This window comes from Chelonoidis abingdonii, chromosome 14 (assembly GCF_003597395.2).
Source record: "Chelonoidis abingdonii isolate Lonesome George chromosome 14, CheloAbing_2.0, whole genome shotgun sequence".
In the NCBI taxonomy this organism is placed as follows: Eukaryota; Metazoa; Chordata; order Testudines; family Testudinidae; genus Chelonoidis; species Chelonoidis abingdonii.
In genome coordinates, this window is record NC_133782.1 from 8,464,835 (window position 1) to 8,482,115 (window position 17,281).

Sequence of the window (17,281 nt, forward strand, 5' to 3'; positions counted from 1 at the left end):
ATCCAAGCACAGGAGCAAGAGAGGGAACCGTGCAGCTGTCAGAGCTTGGGCTGGGTGATCCAGAAGGGGAACAAGTGTGAGGTGGATGTCAGTGCAGAGTTCTGGAAGGGGTGGGAAAATCTCGTATCAGGAAGGTCTAATATGCTGCATTCAGCCCGTGAATATCTAAGCCAGCTGTCTTCATTCACTCAGCTTTTCCCTACTGCTTGTAAAGGTTTCAGGCACTGATAGTGGGAGCAGGGTGACAATGTTACTGCCAAACGTTATTGAATTCAAACCCAGACGAGAGGGGACAAAACCCTCCTCCAGGTAGAGCACAGGGGCTGCTGTCGTCCCCTCACAGAGGCCCTGGGAGAGTGTGGTAGGAGACAGCAATCGCATGGGCCATGCCACCCCAGGGCTAGATGCTGCTCATTTACAGGAGAGCCACTGGGCTGTGCATGAAGGTAACTGTGAGCCTCCAGCCCACCCACATTCCCACTGCGACATGAATACCACATTGCTTTGATCCTACCCTTGCAATGGCGCATCTCTCTGACGCGCAGGCGCTGGGCTCTGCGTGCACTGGAGTTTGTTTTTTGAGGGGTGAGCGTATCTGGTTTGTATGTTGTGTCGTTTGGTTGGAGCTAGGCCTCCAGTAATCCCCTGGAAGACTGCGCACTCAGCCGTAAAAATCCTGAGAGCTGACTTGCCTTGAGAGCATCACTTTAAACCCCCTCAATGATTTCCCCTCTTTGGACGGTTCGCTGCAAACCCTTTGGATTGTTTGCTCTGTGCATTCAGGCCACTGGAGACTACATGGGCATCGTGCTCAAAGACCGCAAGGTGCAGTGGATCTATAAACTTGGGGACGAAGAACCGACCTATTTAACAGTTGATGAAGAGATCGGAGAGCAGTTTGCTGCAGTCAGCATCAACAGGTACAAAATCCACACAAGCCGCTCGTAGCCGGCTGACCTAGAGAAGAAACTAAAGCAGCAGAGGGAAACTTTGCATAGTGGAAGGAGAGGACGAGAGAAAGTAATTTACATTCGCATTGGTGACAGTTCTCAGAGTGAATCACCTTGTTACCCTTTTCCCCCATCCCAGGCTCCAGGACAAGGGACACTTCCTAGTGCTTAACTGGGTGTCAACCCTCTGACACCTCCTGTCTGTTGGGCACCCAAACAATCTTCTAGCTATGCCAGCCTTTACTTTGCCTTCCAGGTTAACAGTAGGTGCACCCCAGTCCCTGAGCCCCATTGAAGTGTTCCCCTGTAGTCCAGTCCCTTCTCCACTGAACAGCGTACACACCAGCTTGTATGATTCAGCTCAGGAACAGCCCTGCGTACAGCCCCACAGCACTGAGATACATTTGTAGTGAAAACAAGAATACGTTTATTAACACAGAACAGAGAGTCAGATATTCCCATGAGGAAGGATAATGGAAACAGAAATGTTACATATAAAACAAAATCAACACGCGCTTTCTAGAGACTAAATTTAACTTAACAAGTTAACCTCCTGTCCAAAGCAGTCTTCATCTCACCCAAAGCCTTGTGCTGCGTTTCCAATCAAGGCTGGTTGTGGTCTCATTTAGTAAATGTAAATGCACTGTCTGTTTACTTCCTAGGTGCAGGATAAGAGGGTGTTCTCCTTGTCCCCCAGTTACAATCCAGTAAACCTTGGAAGGGCACCCCCAGATAAGGGTCTTTTCCCTCTGCTGCTGTTCTCTTCCTGTTAATTCTCTCTGTCTTTCATCTGCATTTAGTTCAGGCTGGAGATTGAGAATAAGGCAATATTTGGTTTACATTTCAACAAATAGATGGATAAACATCTCTGGTCTGATGAGAGACCAGTTTTTCACCTCTGGTTGGTGACGGCCTGTCACAGTACATATACACAACTCCTTAAGTATCATCCACACATTTCTCTTGCAGTAGATACGAGGATCAGTGTTCTATAAGCTTTTATTAGAGATCTCCCATGGCCCTCATTGGTGAACTAGACTATATGAGCTAGACTCGGCAGATGCCTGTAACCTCTCTGTGCCCCTTTGCCAGCGGGCATTAGGAGGTTCTTGAGTCACAGCATCTTTCACTCCTACAGTCACACATTACTTCAACTTCTCCTCTCTCTGGTGAGATGAGTAAAGGATACTGCAGGGCTCCCGTCTCCAAAACGCAGCCACCTCCAGGGCAAAATGCAGCAACTGATTAACAGTGTATGGGAAGGGAAGAATGATCCTCCATCCAATTAACACACAAGAAACATTGGCATGTAGCACGTAATGTGGAGTCAGGATTTAATCAGAGGGCAGGGTCCCAGTCCAGCGCAAGCCTGCCAGTGGCACTATTACATACATGTCCTAGCAGTGCCGTGGGTCTTTGGAAGGTGGCCAGGACTCTAGGCTAAAAATCTCACCCGAAAGAACCAAAATATTCTCCCACCCCCACCCCCGCAATGCCCAAGGGAGTGCTTAGCTCCAATCAGATCCTGCAGGGGCTGGGGAAGGGAGAGCAGAGAAAGTCCTTCCTGGGCAAAGAGGCAACTCTTGTGCCTGGCTCCGTGACTGGAGCCTGCCTCCCCACAGATGAGCATTTCACCTCATGGCTTTTAAAGCCCAGTGAAGCTGCTGTGATATGCTGACTACTCTGAGATGCTCCAGTTTAAGTGCACTGCAGTCTCATGCAGTCAGATAGAGCTGAGGGGGAGGTTTGGGTGTGGAGAGGGATTCCCTGTCTGCCTGGCTCTCTCCTCCCCTTGTACTGACTGTGTGATCTGGGGGGCAGGATCCTGCAGTATGGACACATGTCTGTGATCGTGGAGAAGCAAACCTTGCACGAGACGAAAGGAGACAGCGTAGCCAAAGGAGAGCAGGGGCTGCTCAACCTCGAGCCACACAGCGTGGTCTTCTATGTGGGAGGCTACCCCACCGGCTTCATGGTGAGATGGGTTAATACAGCGGAGTGGGCAGAAACTGGGGTCCTGGATTCTTTGGGCCAGATCCTCAGTTGACTCCATTTATAACTGAGGGCACATTCGTGTCTCCCCTGGACCAGGCTTTACAATACCACAGAGAGCCTTTCCCTTGCTCTCTGGCTGCACAGGCCTGGGGTGCAGCTTGTTTCTCTGGGTATGCCTGGGTCAGATACAGCTGTGGTGCCCTCCCCACCCCTTGTCAGCCGCACAAACCGCAGGGGGCTACGCTCATGCTATCAAATAAATGAACAAGCTGTTCTGGATCTATCAGGCGGCACTTAGTGCATGAAGGTGGCCCTACTGTACCATTCTGTCCTGAGCTGCTCTGAAGTCCCATAAGATTTTCTTCTCTAAATACTGTTGGATGGGGTGGCATTCTTTGGGTCATCCCCTTGTACATGTTCGTCCAGCTGCCCAGTAGCACATCTGCCATGGCAGGCGCTCTGGCTTCATAGAGTTATCATAGATGAGTTATCATAGAATGTCAGGGTTGGAAGGGACCTCAGGAGATCATCTAGTCCAACCCCCTGCTCAAAGCAGGACCATTCCCAGGCGTTTCCATCTTTTCTGGATAGCATTAGAGATAAGGGGCTGTTGAGCTCTCTGGTGAATCTCAGCATTTGTTATAAGCTCATTCCATGTAATACCTAGCATTGTCCGGAGGCATTTGCTTTCTTTGCCCTCTGGCTGTTTATTTCCCCTACGTTAAAGTGAGAGCTGCATGCTCAGGAAGGCAGGATCTGCCCTGCTAGATTAAACTAACCCTAAAAAAGTATAGCCATAGACAGCAACGTTCTTCTTCAGCCTCCAGTGACACTGCGCTACCCCAGCTACCGGGGCTGCATCGAGATGGATACGCTGAACGAGGAGGTGGTGAGTCTATACAACTTCCAGCGCACTTTCCACCTGGACACGGCTGCTGACAAACCTTGTGCAAGGTATGAGAATTCAGTACGCTGCCTTCAGCATGATGGGGACGTCCCCTGTCCCTTCAGAGCTTAGAAGGGTGCCAAGATAATCACCGGGGAGGGGGTGACTTGAGTTAAACCTTTGACTGCGTTGGACTGATGCAGATTTTTGTTGAATGCCCTTCCCCACCCCTAAAAGTCTGTAACCCTTTTTCTTTCTCTCGCCTTGCTCAGGTCCAAATCCACGGGAGATCCCTGGCTGACAGATGGCTCCTACTTTGATGGTACCGGCTACGCAGAAATCAAATTTGAGAGCCAGATCGGCTCGACGAAGCGCTTTGAACAGGAAATTCGTGTAGTCTCTTACAACGGGATTCTCTTCTTCTTGGAGCATCAGGCAGGTCCCCCTCCTGAATTTATTCTTTGTTCATCTCTGGGGAGTTTGCATACACTAGTGAGTCGGTGGAACAGGGGCATCTGAATCTCGTCATTCTGTCTAAGGCATGAGCCGATTCACACTGTGGTCCACAGGAGTTGGTTCAGGTCCTAGGATCCCAGAGATGGTGCTAAAAAGACGGAGCCCTTGCTTGAAGGAGTTTGCAACTCTGGCAGATGTGACATCGTAGGACAAGCGCTCAGCACACAAAGGTGCAAAAGCACTGCAGGAGGACGAGGATTTTCAGGGGATTCGGAGCAAGGCAAAGGGCTTTTGAGGAGCCATATGTTTGCAATGTGCTTCAAAAGCCACCGGAGGTTCCAGACCCAGTGTAGCCAGCTGGCAAAGGGAATGTTTTCATTTCAATAATAAAAAAAACGCTGCCTTTAGGAGCAGAGAGCCTCTGGGAGCTGGGGACCGTTGAGCCCTGCCGCCCATCTGCGCACTAAACGGACAGACTCCCTTTCTGAAGAGTCAGACCGTGTTTCCTCCTAGCCAGAGGCGGGGCTGGCTTTGCCATTGGGGGGTGGGTGTTGCCAGCCCTGCCTGCCTTTCCATTCTGTGCGGGGACAAGGGTTGCATGTGACGACAAAGTCCCTGAGATTCTGCTGCAGTTGCATAGTACCTGCCCAACTCCCCACACCCCCAAAAGAGGGTTTTTTGGTGCAGATTGTGGCTATGGTTATTTTCCCCCACAAATCCCAGATGCTGAAAGGGAGGCCAGGCTCAGGATGGGGTTCTGGATCGTTCTTTTCCTATCAGCACTGAGTGATGATGGTGCTCTGGTCCCAAACACTGCAGTCCCATGCAGGGGCAGGGAACTGTCACCTCAGTACACCAAGAGGCTGAGTTGGGCTTGTCTTACACTCCCCACAGGGCCAGTTCTTGTGTCTGGCTGTTCAGGATGGAAAGCTGATGCTTTACTATGACTTCAAGCAAGTCCTTGAGATGGCACCACCCAGCAGTGACCCCACGTCTCTCACCGTCAGCAGCACCACCAACAAAGCGGTAATGCAGGGCAGGAGACGCTCCACCCCAGAGTCGGTGTTTCTCTGGACTCCTAGACGAGCGATCACTGCTTGGGATCTAGAAGTGGGGGGGCCTGGCAGCAGCAGGAGATGCCTGGCCCAATCCAGCTGGTAACACACCTGGCCATTTGGAGGGGACCTGCTCAGATGCACAGTGTCCAATCACAGGAGAGCCTGTCACTTGCTTTTCTCCCAAGGCATTTGCTGATGGCGCAGCGCTGGCCAAAGGCTTGCATGGGCTGCTCGTCCAGTGCCCTTGTGTGAGGACGAGGGATGTAATCACAGGCTCCAGAAGGGGTAAACACGGTGAAGCGATGGACACCATCCCAAGCTCGGGCTAGGGGAAGCCAAGGCACTATCTGTCTCGGTGCAGGCATTGCCTGCATTTGCAGCCTTGTTGCAGGAAAGGTTGCAGCAGTGCAAAGCAGCTGAGTAATGCAGCACAGGCTGACTGTGATAATCCATCCCCTTAGCAGGCATCTGGCAGCTCTGCTTGCCGGAGACTCTCAGCACCCTCCTGGGGCTGTCTCTCTCTAAGGGACTCATTTCTCTCCCCTCCTGCCCTTTGCTGGCCAGCGCTTCACTATGGAAACCCAAAGCATAAGCGTAGCACTCATGGGCACTGGTTCTCCCATAGTGGGGATGGGGCTTCTGTTACATAGATGCTCAGAGCAGGACAGACCAAGTCCTGCAGGCTTTGGGATGCTGTGTTGCTGACTCTCATTCTTATGTGCTGCTCCAATGGGGATAAACCCTCACCCCAAGGGTGCAGGAGTTTATTTATCATTTTCTCTTCAACTCCAGATCCAGATTTTCCTCCTCACTATGACTTCCAAGCAGCGCATTTTAGTGCGGCTGGAGCGACAGACCATCTTCATGGTGGAGCATGAGAACTCCCTGGAGAATGCCATTTCCTACTACCTGGGGGGCGTGCCCGTGCCCCTGCTGCCCAAGAGGTGACAGTCCTAGCCTGCCGGGGGAGAGTCATTGAAGGGAGCAGGGTTGCTCTCTGAAGGGAGGAAAAGGTCTTTCTCCTGATTGCTTCAGCATCCTTCCGTGAAGGAGTCATGGGATGGGTACCGAAACCTCCCCCACTCCCTCTCCAGACGCAGATCACTGCTCAGCCCCACAGCCATCGGTGTGCTAGCCACTGCGCCTAAGTGACTGCCCGCCCTGTCCAAGCCATGGAGCCAGCTCAGAGATTTGTATTCTCCTCCTGTAACTGAGGCAGAAGTCTCTGTTCTGGTAAGGGACAGGACCAGGGCTCCTTGCAGAGAGGAATAAAGTTGCACTCTTAATTGCATCAGTTTATTTCCAGTGACTTAACTTCACTGTTGCCCATTGCACGAGGTCATCCATGGACATCTGGTCACCCTACTTGGAGCTGACAAGTGCTCCGGGCACCATACATCTCCCTGGTCCCAGAGTAAAACCTTTCCCCTTGGTGCCCGGTCTGTTTGGTCACAGTATCAGGGCCGGAAGGAGCCATTAGTCTGACCTCCTGCGTGACACAGGCCTGTTAACACAGCCACTTTCCCCCTTTCAGCTTGAAGGCCGTCTTCCCCAAGGGAGGTTCGATCCGGGGCTGCATGAAGGGCCTGAAGGCGCTTGGCAAATACGTTGACCTAAAGCGCATGAATACGGTTGGAGTGAGCTACGGGTGCACCTCAGACCTCCTGGTAAGTGGGGCGCTTCTGTCCTGGTACCATGCTGGGTAATTCTCTTCACTACCCCAGGGGGTAGGCGTGAGGCAGTCTGGATCAATGGGTGCTGCCTGACCCTCTGACCCGGTATCTCCAGGAGGCAGTACAGGCTGTAGCAGTAGAAAGGAACCAAAGGAAACACTGCGGAGTCAGGCGCGTGATCTCAGTGCCGTCTGCCTCGCGGCATGAAAGGCCCGATTCTTCTCTCGCTTAAGCTGCCGTAAAACAAATATGCCAGCAGAGACCCAACCCAGAGGCGAGTCAGAGCGGCTCTTTGCAGCAAGTGCTGGTGCTGAGTAAACGGTTAGGAAATGCACACCGCCATGTGTGATGTACACACATCCCTGTATCTGTGGTACTTACCTGGCCCCCACTACTACAGTGTCTGAGACTGTACCGACATAGCTACAGGCACGTAGCTATGCCAGCGCAGCCCTAGAGTGTGGACACAGCCTGTACCGACAGGAGGAATTTTTCAATCAGGGTAGAAACACCACCTCCAAGAGTGATGGTTGCTATGCAACGGAGGGTTCTGTTGTCGACAAAGCTGTCTGTGCTGAGGGTTAGGACTGCATAGCTATGTCAGCGATAGCGAGGAGTTTCTTCGCAGCCCTGACCAGCCTAGCTAAATCAAATTAATGTTTAAGTGTCGACCAGGCCTGAGCACTGCACAGCCTTTACTGTATTTATCCTCGCAACACCCTTGTGGGGTAGGGCAGTGCTGTTATCCCCATTTTACTGATTGGGAAACCGAGGCACGGATCGACTTGCTGTGGCTGCCTTGCTCACTTGTACTGGAGAAAAGCCCTGAGATTCTGTTTTCCTTCTCTGCCTGCTGCAGGTGGCCCGCTCAGTTAAATTCCATGGCCACGGCTATCTGACGCTGCCTCTGAAGAACGTGCCCTCGTTGCAGGACTTCTACACAGGCTTCAGCTTCCGAACTAGCCAGAGCCACGGCCTGCTGTACTCCCACACCACAGCGGTAGGACTGCAGGGCACTTCTGCTGTTCCCCCATCCCACCTCGAGGGGGACCGCACGTTTTTGAGCCCTGAGGGGCTTCTGTCTGAGGCTGTGGTTCGCCTGGCTCTTGCAAGTAGGGTTCATTGAGCACAGGCTGAGGGGAGGGGGACACTCTCATGAACAAAGGCTTCTGCCTCCTGCTCACTCCAGAAGCCCAACCCTCATCCCCAATTCTGCCTCACCAGAGAGGTGTGACTGTAACAGGAATCCCAGCAGGGAGCAGGTGAGCTCTTGCATGAGCTAAATGTCTTTGGCTCATCGTAACAGCTGAAGCAGGGAGTTCAGAATAAACTGTATTTCCTGAGTGTACGGCAGGAGGTTTCTGTCCCTCTCTCAAAGAAAGGTAGGAGTTAGCTCTGGTGATGAGTGAACAGTGAAAGGGCAGGGGGCAGGGAAGGGTCTCTGTTTAGAAAAGCAATGTTGGTAAATCCTCTTTTGCCCCTTCCCCTTGCATCTTTGGGAGCCACGAAATCCTCTCCAACCCCTTAGCACAGACAGCTGGATTCTACCACTTGTCCTGGAGATAGATTTTCCCCCCAGACACGAGGAGCCCTCACTTCCCATTCCACCTGAGGCCACGTCTTCCTAACTGGTTGGAGGATCCCCCTTGCTGTGACCTCACCCTGGTACCTCTGTGCCTGGCTGGGTGTCCTGGGAGGGAAGTCACGCCAGGAGGGCAAATGGCCGTTGATTCCTTGTAGTTGTTCAGCCGTGTCCAGCTCTTGTGCGAGGAGTTATTTTTCCTTTGTAGGAAGGGAATTGCCAGGTGTCTCTGAAGAATGGCCGAGTAGCCGTGACAGTGCTGAAAACCGAACTCACCACAAAACATGCCTATGCGGACGATGCCAGCCACTACGTGGCCATCTACAGCGACGCCACGGGGTACGTTCCAGTCATCCCTCATAGCAGCACTGTTGCTGCTGGCAGTAGGCACTGCCTCGTCGCTGCCTGTGGGGGGCGCTGGGGCCGAGCGAATCACTAGCCGTGCTCTCATTGCAGGGTTCGGCTTTACATAGATGACCAGCTCCAAGGGCCCAAGCAAGGGGCTGATCGCTACAAGCGGCACAGGCGCCAGGAGGAGCAGATGTTGTTTCGACTGGGTGGTTTGCCAGAGGCCGGCGCTCTTAGCAACCTGACAGGTTGCATCGGGAATGTTTTTGTGAAGCGGTGAGTGCGGTGTGCCCGTGCGGTGCTGCCTCCTTAAACTGCCCCTGTTGTCCTTTCCCCTCCCAAATCAATCTGCTCATTTATCCCTTCCCCACGTCCATCCATAACCCTGATTCCCACCTCCCCCACACATACACCTTCCTGATGTGCTGAGGTGCCCAACCCAGCTGGTGTTTGCTCACCTGCTCAGGGTGTGCCACCCCAGGCTCCCTCACAGTACTGGATGGAGACCTGTTTCCTTTGTGCAATAGGAAGTTAGACCCGCAGATGGTTGTGGACCTGCAGCAAAACACAGAGAGCTTCAACGTGACCATGAGCTGCCCGTGGGACCGGCAGCCACAGCAGATGAGAGCGTCTCTGAAGAAAAACAGGCGGAAACTAAAGGTGTTGGACTCTCTTCCCGCTCTTCAGCTCCTCTGCTCCCATCTCCGAGCCGAGCTGTGTACTGGCGGCTTAAGGGTGCAGTTGGAGTCAGGGGCTGGAAATGGGGCAGGGATAAGGAACCTCCCCACACCTGCCTGCCATTGTAGTTGTGGTTGCTGTGGGTGAAAGATGGGGCCATACTCTGAGCTGACATTAACCGCCTGGGTGCGGACAACAGAGGAACTGCCTGGCATTCCCTGACCCCATTGCATCCATCTCAGCTCTTCCCTCCTCCTGGCTTTGTCCTCCAGCCCAGGACACTGCACCCCCTGGCACTTGGGCTGCATGATGGTGGGTGGGGCTCCACATTCCAAGGAGCCTGCTCTGCCTTCCCAGGTCCTGCTGTGTCCCATGGCCACCCAACCAGGGACACCAGCGTGGGGGACACTTCAACTGGCCTGGGACTGTGCCCAGCAGAGTCAGTGCCGCTCTGAGGCTGTGAGTTAGGCAGCAGCAGTTTTAGGAAAGGGAGGGGGGTAATTTGGGGTCTGTATGAAGAGGCAGTAGAGAGAGCCTTAATGCACCTTTGCGAAAAACAGAAAAAAGCAAACCAGCTCTTCCCCCTGGGAGCCCAGATAATCCGGAGCAGGGGTGGCTCTGGCCTATATGGGCACCAGATACAAAGGTGACAAGCACAGGGTAGATGCCTTGGTCTTGTGTGCAGGGGCAGACAGTACCCAAGTCCTCCACAATGGAGCCGTAGCTTTCCTAACCCAGACCCTTTCTTTTCCAAATTGTTCTCTTGTAGGTGCCAAGCCAGGCTGCACTGAAAGACCGTAGGCATTACCAGGATAGGACCTGCCAGCTACCCAGGCACCCCAAAGCCACTAAAGGTGCTTTCCAGTTTGGGGGAGCCTCCACGAGCCATGTGGAATTTGATGACATCCCAGCATCCTTCCGCGAAAGGTAAGTGCGCTGTGTCTGCCTGTCTCCGACCCCCAAACCCTGCTCCACCACCTGTCACAGAGGAGCACAGGCTGATGATGAAGACCCCAGGCTATGAGTTAGGAGTTCTGGGGGCTGGCCTGGCTCTGCCCTAGACTCCCTGGAGGGAACTGGGGGCAAGTCACTTTGGCCCAGATCGTTAAAGGTATTTAGGCGCCTAGGCACTTTTGAAAATGGCATTCAGCATTGGCACCCATCTGCATCTTTAGGCACCTAAATCCCTTTTAAAATCTGGCCCTTAAACTCTCTGTGCCATAGTTCTCTGGATAACAGGGATAATTCTTCACCTGCTCCGTGGGGCATGTGAGCATTGGGACACTCCTGGCAATCTCAGTTGGAAGGTGTTGGAGCAGGGGGGCATGGTAGCATTAAGCTCTAGTAGCAGAGATGGGGGGAGAACTGTGACGCTGAACAGACCCCCTTGTTCTACAGGTCTCACTTCTCCCTGGACGTCAGGCTGAACTCACCCAGTGGGCTGCTGTTTTACGTGGCCAGCGAACTGCAGGGCTCCTTCATGGCCCTCTTCGTCTCCAGTGGCCGCTTCGTGTTCCTGGCTGATCTCAATGGGAAGAAACTGAGAATGCGGAGCAAAGACAAGTACCATGATGGCAGGTGGCACACAGTAAGCAGAGGGACAGCTGGCCTGGTACTTGGGAGGGCGAAATGCAGGGCACACAAAGCTCCCTTTTCTAGCCCTAAACTTAACCCTTACTGCACATTCTGCATCTCAGAGCAGTGGCACTGAGGGGCAGGAAATCCACCCACAATGGGGTGGACACCAGGAAATGTTTTTGTAGCAGCTTCTTTTTTTTGTGTCCTTGAGGTGAAGGTTGTTTTTCAAGTGGCAGCTGTTTGACGCTGCTCCTGTGGTTGTAATCACCACCCATCTGGCAGAGGCGTGAGGTGTCTGTAGGGAGCTAAGTGGGTGACAGGAAGGGTCATGTTTTTGGATAGCTCAGTGGTTTGTGCATTGGCCTGTTAAATCCAAGGTTGTGAGTTCAATCCTCAAGGGGGGTTGGACTAGATGACCTCCTGAGGTCCCTTCCAACCCTGATAGTCTATGTGACTTGCCCATGTGACTCTCAAATGGGCGGTCTCCCTTTCGTCGCTGCAATTGGTGGCTACGGTCTTGCATCTCTGACAACCTGAGGGAGGCGCTTATCAGAGCCCTTCTGAATCATGAACCACATCGATTCTGAGGCGAGAGGGTTCAGTTGCCTGACCATTACATCCTCCAGCATGTTGGAACCTTCTCTCCCTTCCCAAATTTAGCCTGATTCTTCTCCCTCGCCAGAGCTGGGCTTTCCAGCTGGACCGTAGGCTTGAGCCGAAACAAACGGCTATTGCTCTGAACCGTGCTTACCACGTGGTGTGTAACGCTTGCTTGTTGCAGGTCTTCTTCGGCAGGGACGGGGGCAGGGCTCAGCTGGTCATCGATGGCCTGAAGGCTCAGAACGGCGTGGTGGCTGCCGCTGGAGACTTTCTGGCCCAAAGCCCATTTTATGTGGGGGGAGCGCCTGCTGCGAAAGCCAAGGCTCATGTTCCAGTAAGGACTCCTGTCGCCTGGTCACCCCATCCCGCCATCCCAGCTCCCTGCAGGAAGAGCTTTTATACCGGGTGTTCACTCTCGTCCGGCAAGGGCAGGGGACCCCTGTTACACAACACTGTCTTCCCAGATGAGTCTGCCGAGGGCTGGCAGCCCTTGGAGTCTCTTGGCTAGTCCTGGCCTCTCCCACTGCGACCGCATTGTGCAAAGTGGTAGAAGTTGCCCAGCAAAAATTAAATGAATGCAGCTCTTAGGGGAGTCGCCCAGATTCTCATTTGCACCCAGGCCCTGCCAGGGGCTGGACAGCAGGCACAGCGCTCACACGCCCTTAGCTTAAGGCCCCTCTTCCCTACCAGGCCCCTGTAAAGGGGCCAAGGAATATCAGCCCACATGATGCCCAGGCATCCATGCTGTGCTGTTAGATTTGCCAGCTGCCTTCAGTGCCGTGAATCACACGGTGCTGAGTTTCCTGGGGACGCGGTCAGGTGCTGATGGAGCTGTTCTGTGATGGCTTCATTCCCTGCTCCAAGAGGTTGCAGAGGACAGTCATAGGCTCTCTGTCCGCAGGGCTCAGTCTTACCATGGGCCCCTCCCCTCATTCCACAGACATAAGGGGCTCTTAGGAGGGCTGGGGCCTGGCCAAACCTAGTGCACTCAGTAGAAGGGCTTCTGTGAGCATTGCTGGGTGCTGGATCCAGTCCTTAGCCAGGAGACGTGGCTGTCTGCTGTGATACTGGGGGCGGGTCCAGCTGGGGGGTTGTTCCTTTGTGCTGCCAGGGAGCCTAGAGCTGCAGAAGAGGAGGTTGCACAAACTAATCCCAGGAGTGGCTGGTGCATTGGAGGAAGAGCCCTCCAGCCCATTTATTGGCCACATGCATTTCCTGCCCACGTCCTGTGCCTACAGGTAGTGGACCAGGCCTGCGAACGCTCGCCCACCCTGGCCCTCTCCCTCTCTCTCCAGGACACTTCTGTGCCCAGCTTTAGCGGCTGCCTGAAGAACTTGAAACTGGATGGGAAAGCCCTGGACTCCCCCTCTCGTGTCTTTGGAGTGACACCTTGCTATGAGGGAACTCTGGAGAGTGGCATCTTCTTCGCTGCAGAGGGTGGATACGTGACTTTAGGTATCAGACAACTGGCTTGGCCCTGGGCTCCCTGATCCCTTGAACCCTCCCTCCCCATGGTACGGCCTGGGTGGGTGCTTTCCCGAGTAGCCTGGCCCTTCACCTCGGGAGGTACCCATAGCCTACTGTTCCAGCACGGCCCTGGGCACTCCCCCTTCCTCATGGTTCCCGTTTTCCCTTCCAGCCGACTCTGTGGTGATGGGGCAGGACCTGGAGCTGAGGTTGGATGTCCGGCCCCGGAGCGCCTCTGGCCTGATTTTCCACATGGGCACACAGAGAAAGCACTACCTCACTCTGTATGCAGACGACACACAGGTACCTCCGCAGGGCATGGCTGGCCGGTGGTGGGTGCTAGGGACTGGTTGTTGCGGTGTCCCGTGGGGTACAGATGTTCACAGAGTGGCCCTTTGGTGCAGGGGGCGAGCCTAGGTGCAGCTGATGGAAATCCTGCCTGACCGGCCGGTCTGTCCTGCCCATTTCTAGCTCAGATCCGCTGGCGCTGCCTGAAGGAGGCAGCCCCTGCTTAGTGCTGTCAGTGCAGATGCAGAACAAGCGCTGGCTGATCAGCTGAGCAGATGGTGCGCTCCTCCCTTCACCTGCCCCCCGCTGCGTCCCACTGCCCCCCTGCCTGCCCTCGTGACTGGGAAGCTTCTTGAGCAGATGTCTTGTTGCTCTCACGTCTCGGGAGGGCCATCTTAGGGCTCGCCTTTGGAAAAGCTTGTCCCCGGGAGGGCTCCTTAGCTAGGGTAAGGAATAAAATCGGCACTGGGCCTTCACCCCAGGGAGAGGGAGCCAGAGGGGAGATGTTCTAGTCACATTACTCAATGCCCTTCTGGACGGTGCTCAGATACCACAGGGATGGGCTCTTCCCCCACCCCTCACATTCCAGCGTTAAGCCCAAAAGAGTCTGAACTCGGCTCTGTTGTTTCATTAGGTCACAGTGAAAGCAAACACCGGGAGTGGGGAGTTCTCCACTTCGGTGGCCCGCCCGTCACTCTGTGATGGCCAGTGGCACAGCATAGCAGGTGAGACGTGTGCAGCATAGCAGGTGAGAGGTAACCAGCCACTAACACTTGTTGGGCGGGATCTTCCATCATGCCACGGGGCCCTAGGAATCTCGGCTTTCCCTCTGCTGCACTTCTGCAGGTTGCACTGCGGTCAAGGCTGCAGGCACAGCTGGAAAGAACGCAGTGTTCAAAAGACATGACTGCTCCCTGTATTAGGAAATGGGTGGCTTTTTTAAGGCCTCTGACAACCGTTTCCGCTTCACTAATGCCCTTTGTCTGAGGATCTCCAAACCCTGTACAAACAGTAATTAAGGCTGTCACTGGGAGGGAGGGATTAATTATTTGATATTATTAACTCCGTTTAACAGATGGGGAAATAATGAGTCACAGCCAGTTCAGTGCTTTGCACTGTCGCAGAACACATTAATCACAGACTTGAAGAGAAAAGAAGCAGGTGTGCAGAATCCCAGCTCCCTGCTCTAACCACTAGCTACACTGCCTGCCCTAGCAGTTAGCTCTTACAAACCCTCTTTTGTTATGGGCAGTCTCTGAATGCTGCAGTGAGGCTCTATGGCTGTGATTTTCAGAGGGGCTCAGAACTGGGACCAGATTTCCAGGGAGCTCTGCTCCTCTTTAGCACTGTACTGAGTGGTCAGAAGAGTTCAGCATGTCGGGCGGATATGAGGAGCTGGAAATCTGGCCCCGCGTCTGTGTCTCGGTAGCCGTCCAGAGCCCAGTTCCCTCTCCTATAGCCGTGTTGGTTCTCAGCTGATGGCACCGCGTACAGAGTCCTGGAGCATCTCTGCTCGGTGCCACACCTCTGCCTGTCAGTGCACCAAAGCAGGAGATGAATGCTGCACATCTCACGAGTTCTGTTGCATTTTGAGCCAAGAACTGCTCTCTGGAGCCTCTGCTGTCTCCTGTAGATAGACTCACTCTGAACTAGCCCCACTTCCAGCAGGAGGGGTGCATGCTGGCCAGGGGCAGCATTGTTCTCTGCGGTGCTCTTGGTCCAGTCTCCCCACCTCTCCTGGCTGGCTCGAGTTGCAAGTAGAGCCGGTTTGAGCATTTTTGTGGTGGAAATATGCTGCTTGGCTGGAGCTGGTGTGTTTGCAGCCATGTATCGATTTTAATGATATTTTCAATGGGAAGGTTTCGGGGGAAGGGGCTTTCCAGTCACTTCCACGGGGGGCCTGAATTGAGAACCTGACCCATGTTAGCCGAAAACAGACCTTTTGACACAATTCTGTGTCCCAAAATCATTTGAAAGGTTTTGGTTTCATTTGGAACAAAAGCACATTTGTAAAGGTGCCGCGAAGCAGCAGTGCCATCCTCTGGCCAGCTCCAATGGGGAGATAGCCACGCTGACTTTGGTTTCTTTCTAAGTCATCCAAGGCAAAAACGTGATCCGGCTGGATGTGGACACAGATGGAAACTACACGGTGGGACCGAGCCAGACTCGCTCAGCGGATACCAAAGAGACGCTCTATCTGGGGGCCGTTCCAGGTGAGTCGGAGGAGCAGTGACTCACTGTAGCCAGAGAGCTGCTGCTGTCAGATCTTGGTCCCAAAAGGTCTGAACTTCTCAACACCCAGTGGCACGTACTGTGTTCCTGCCATCGCCAGCGGGGCTCAAACCATCTCCCGAAGAAGTGGCTGGTCCTCGAGCACTTGGCCTGGAGCTAATAACCCCTCAAGAGCTCAGCTTGAGAAGACGTAGCTGAGCCTCCCTGTGTGTCAGGCTGCCGGGGTGTATTTGGCACCCCCACTCTTGGTATTTAGTGGGATTGAAGATGTGGGAACAGGCCATAGATTGTGAGGCTGTTGGGAGCTCTACGGGTAACAGTGAGAGCATGGGGCTTGCATGGCCCCAGCTGCTTTGGTTTACTCCGGAGGGAATTCTGCGCCAAAAACTAAAAATTCTGTGCACAATATTTTAAAATTCTGCAAATTGTATTTGTCAGTAAGTAACTGTAGCTACAGCATGGCAGTGAGGAGCACAGGCCACTGGCTGCACTGAGGTGGGAGATCGCCCTGAAGTCTCCACCTTCCCCGCTACAGAGACTCGGCAGTGAGGCTGCACCGGACCCTGACACAGTGTTTCCCATGCTAACCAGCCCCTTTGTGCCTCTCTGCAGGAACTGCCACACTGGAGGCTGCTTCACCATCCCTTCTCACTCTTCTTCCCCATTACGTCGGCTGCATAAGGAATCTGGTGATAAACCGGAACCCGGTTGACCTGCCACAAGCTGGGACTGTCAGGGGCTCGGTTGGTCTTACGGGCTGCCCCGTGATTTAAATAGCGTAAAGCCTGAACTATGAAAAGCTGCACTACCCACCAGGTGCCTTGCTGGGACTAGACACTCAGCCTGCGATCTCTTGTAGCCTTGACTAACAGCTGCCAGAGACACGTGAGCTCCAGCAACTACGGTGAAGCCATGGAGGTCCACACCCAGAGAGGGGCTGAGCCTGCAGCTCTGCCCTCTCTCATCTTCAATTGGTTTTGATTATTGGTGCCCCCCCAAGGACACAGCCCTCCCTAAACCCCCATCTCCAGTATGTGAGTGTTAGAGACAAGCCCCTATAACCCGTGAGCCATGGCAGCGTATAAGGAGAGTGGGTAGAGTGCACAGCAGCAGTACATCACTCCCAAGCCCCCACTCTGTCCACTTCACCTGCCATGGGGCGTCCCTGCTGTGGGTGTGGGCTGGAGACTTTGTTACAAACTATTGTCAGAGGAGTAATAACAGCCTCCGCTAAACCTGTCTCTCAGCGTGGTACTTGGGCCTGCTGTTGCTACTGATATCTCCTCACTGTAGAAAGGCCATTGGGATATGCTTCAAGAAAACACCCACTGAAAACTGGAAGTACCCCCGTGTGTGTTGCCAACTTCAGATAGTGAACAATACAAACATTTCTTTAGAGATAAGTATGAAAAAGCTAAAGCTGATCTGTGTGACTGTGTGTTTAACACCTACCATTATAAAATTCATCTTCTCAGTGGAGGAAGAGAATC

General features: G+C 53.6%; 1 protein-coding gene across 3 annotated transcripts in view; it reads left to right on the forward strand.

Annotated features, from left to right (window-relative positions):
• The window catches only part of LAMA5 (laminin subunit alpha 5), a 164,861-nt gene extending 147,923 nt beyond the window's left edge, over window positions 1–16,938 (forward strand). For all 3 annotated transcript variants that reach the window (XM_032802274.2, XM_075072228.1, XM_075072229.1), the window contains exons 62-80: window positions 784–920; window positions 2,772–2,925; window positions 3,766–3,899; window positions 4,104–4,266; window positions 5,182–5,313; window positions 6,138–6,289; window positions 6,880–7,012; window positions 7,878–8,018; window positions 8,809–8,939; window positions 9,057–9,224; window positions 9,476–9,608; window positions 10,396–10,553; window positions 11,025–11,214; window positions 11,986–12,138; window positions 13,100–13,259; window positions 13,444–13,574; window positions 14,194–14,284; window positions 15,653–15,772; window positions 16,404–16,938. In XM_032802274.2, the coding sequence (XP_032658165.1) occupies window positions 784–920; window positions 2,772–2,925; window positions 3,766–3,899; window positions 4,104–4,266; window positions 5,182–5,313; window positions 6,138–6,289; window positions 6,880–7,012; window positions 7,878–8,018; window positions 8,809–8,939; window positions 9,057–9,224; window positions 9,476–9,608; window positions 10,396–10,553; window positions 11,025–11,214; window positions 11,986–12,138; window positions 13,100–13,259; window positions 13,444–13,574; window positions 14,194–14,284; window positions 15,653–15,772; window positions 16,404–16,564 (2,742 nt within the window). In that variant the 3' untranslated portion in view covers window positions 16,565–16,938. The remainder of the gene's footprint in view (window positions 1–783; window positions 921–2,771; window positions 2,926–3,765; window positions 3,900–4,103; window positions 4,267–5,181; window positions 5,314–6,137; window positions 6,290–6,879; window positions 7,013–7,877; window positions 8,019–8,808; window positions 8,940–9,056; window positions 9,225–9,475; window positions 9,609–10,395; window positions 10,554–11,024; window positions 11,215–11,985; window positions 12,139–13,099; window positions 13,260–13,443; window positions 13,575–14,193; window positions 14,285–15,652; window positions 15,773–16,403) is intronic.
• The last annotated feature ends 343 nt before the right edge of the window (window positions 16,939–17,281 follow it).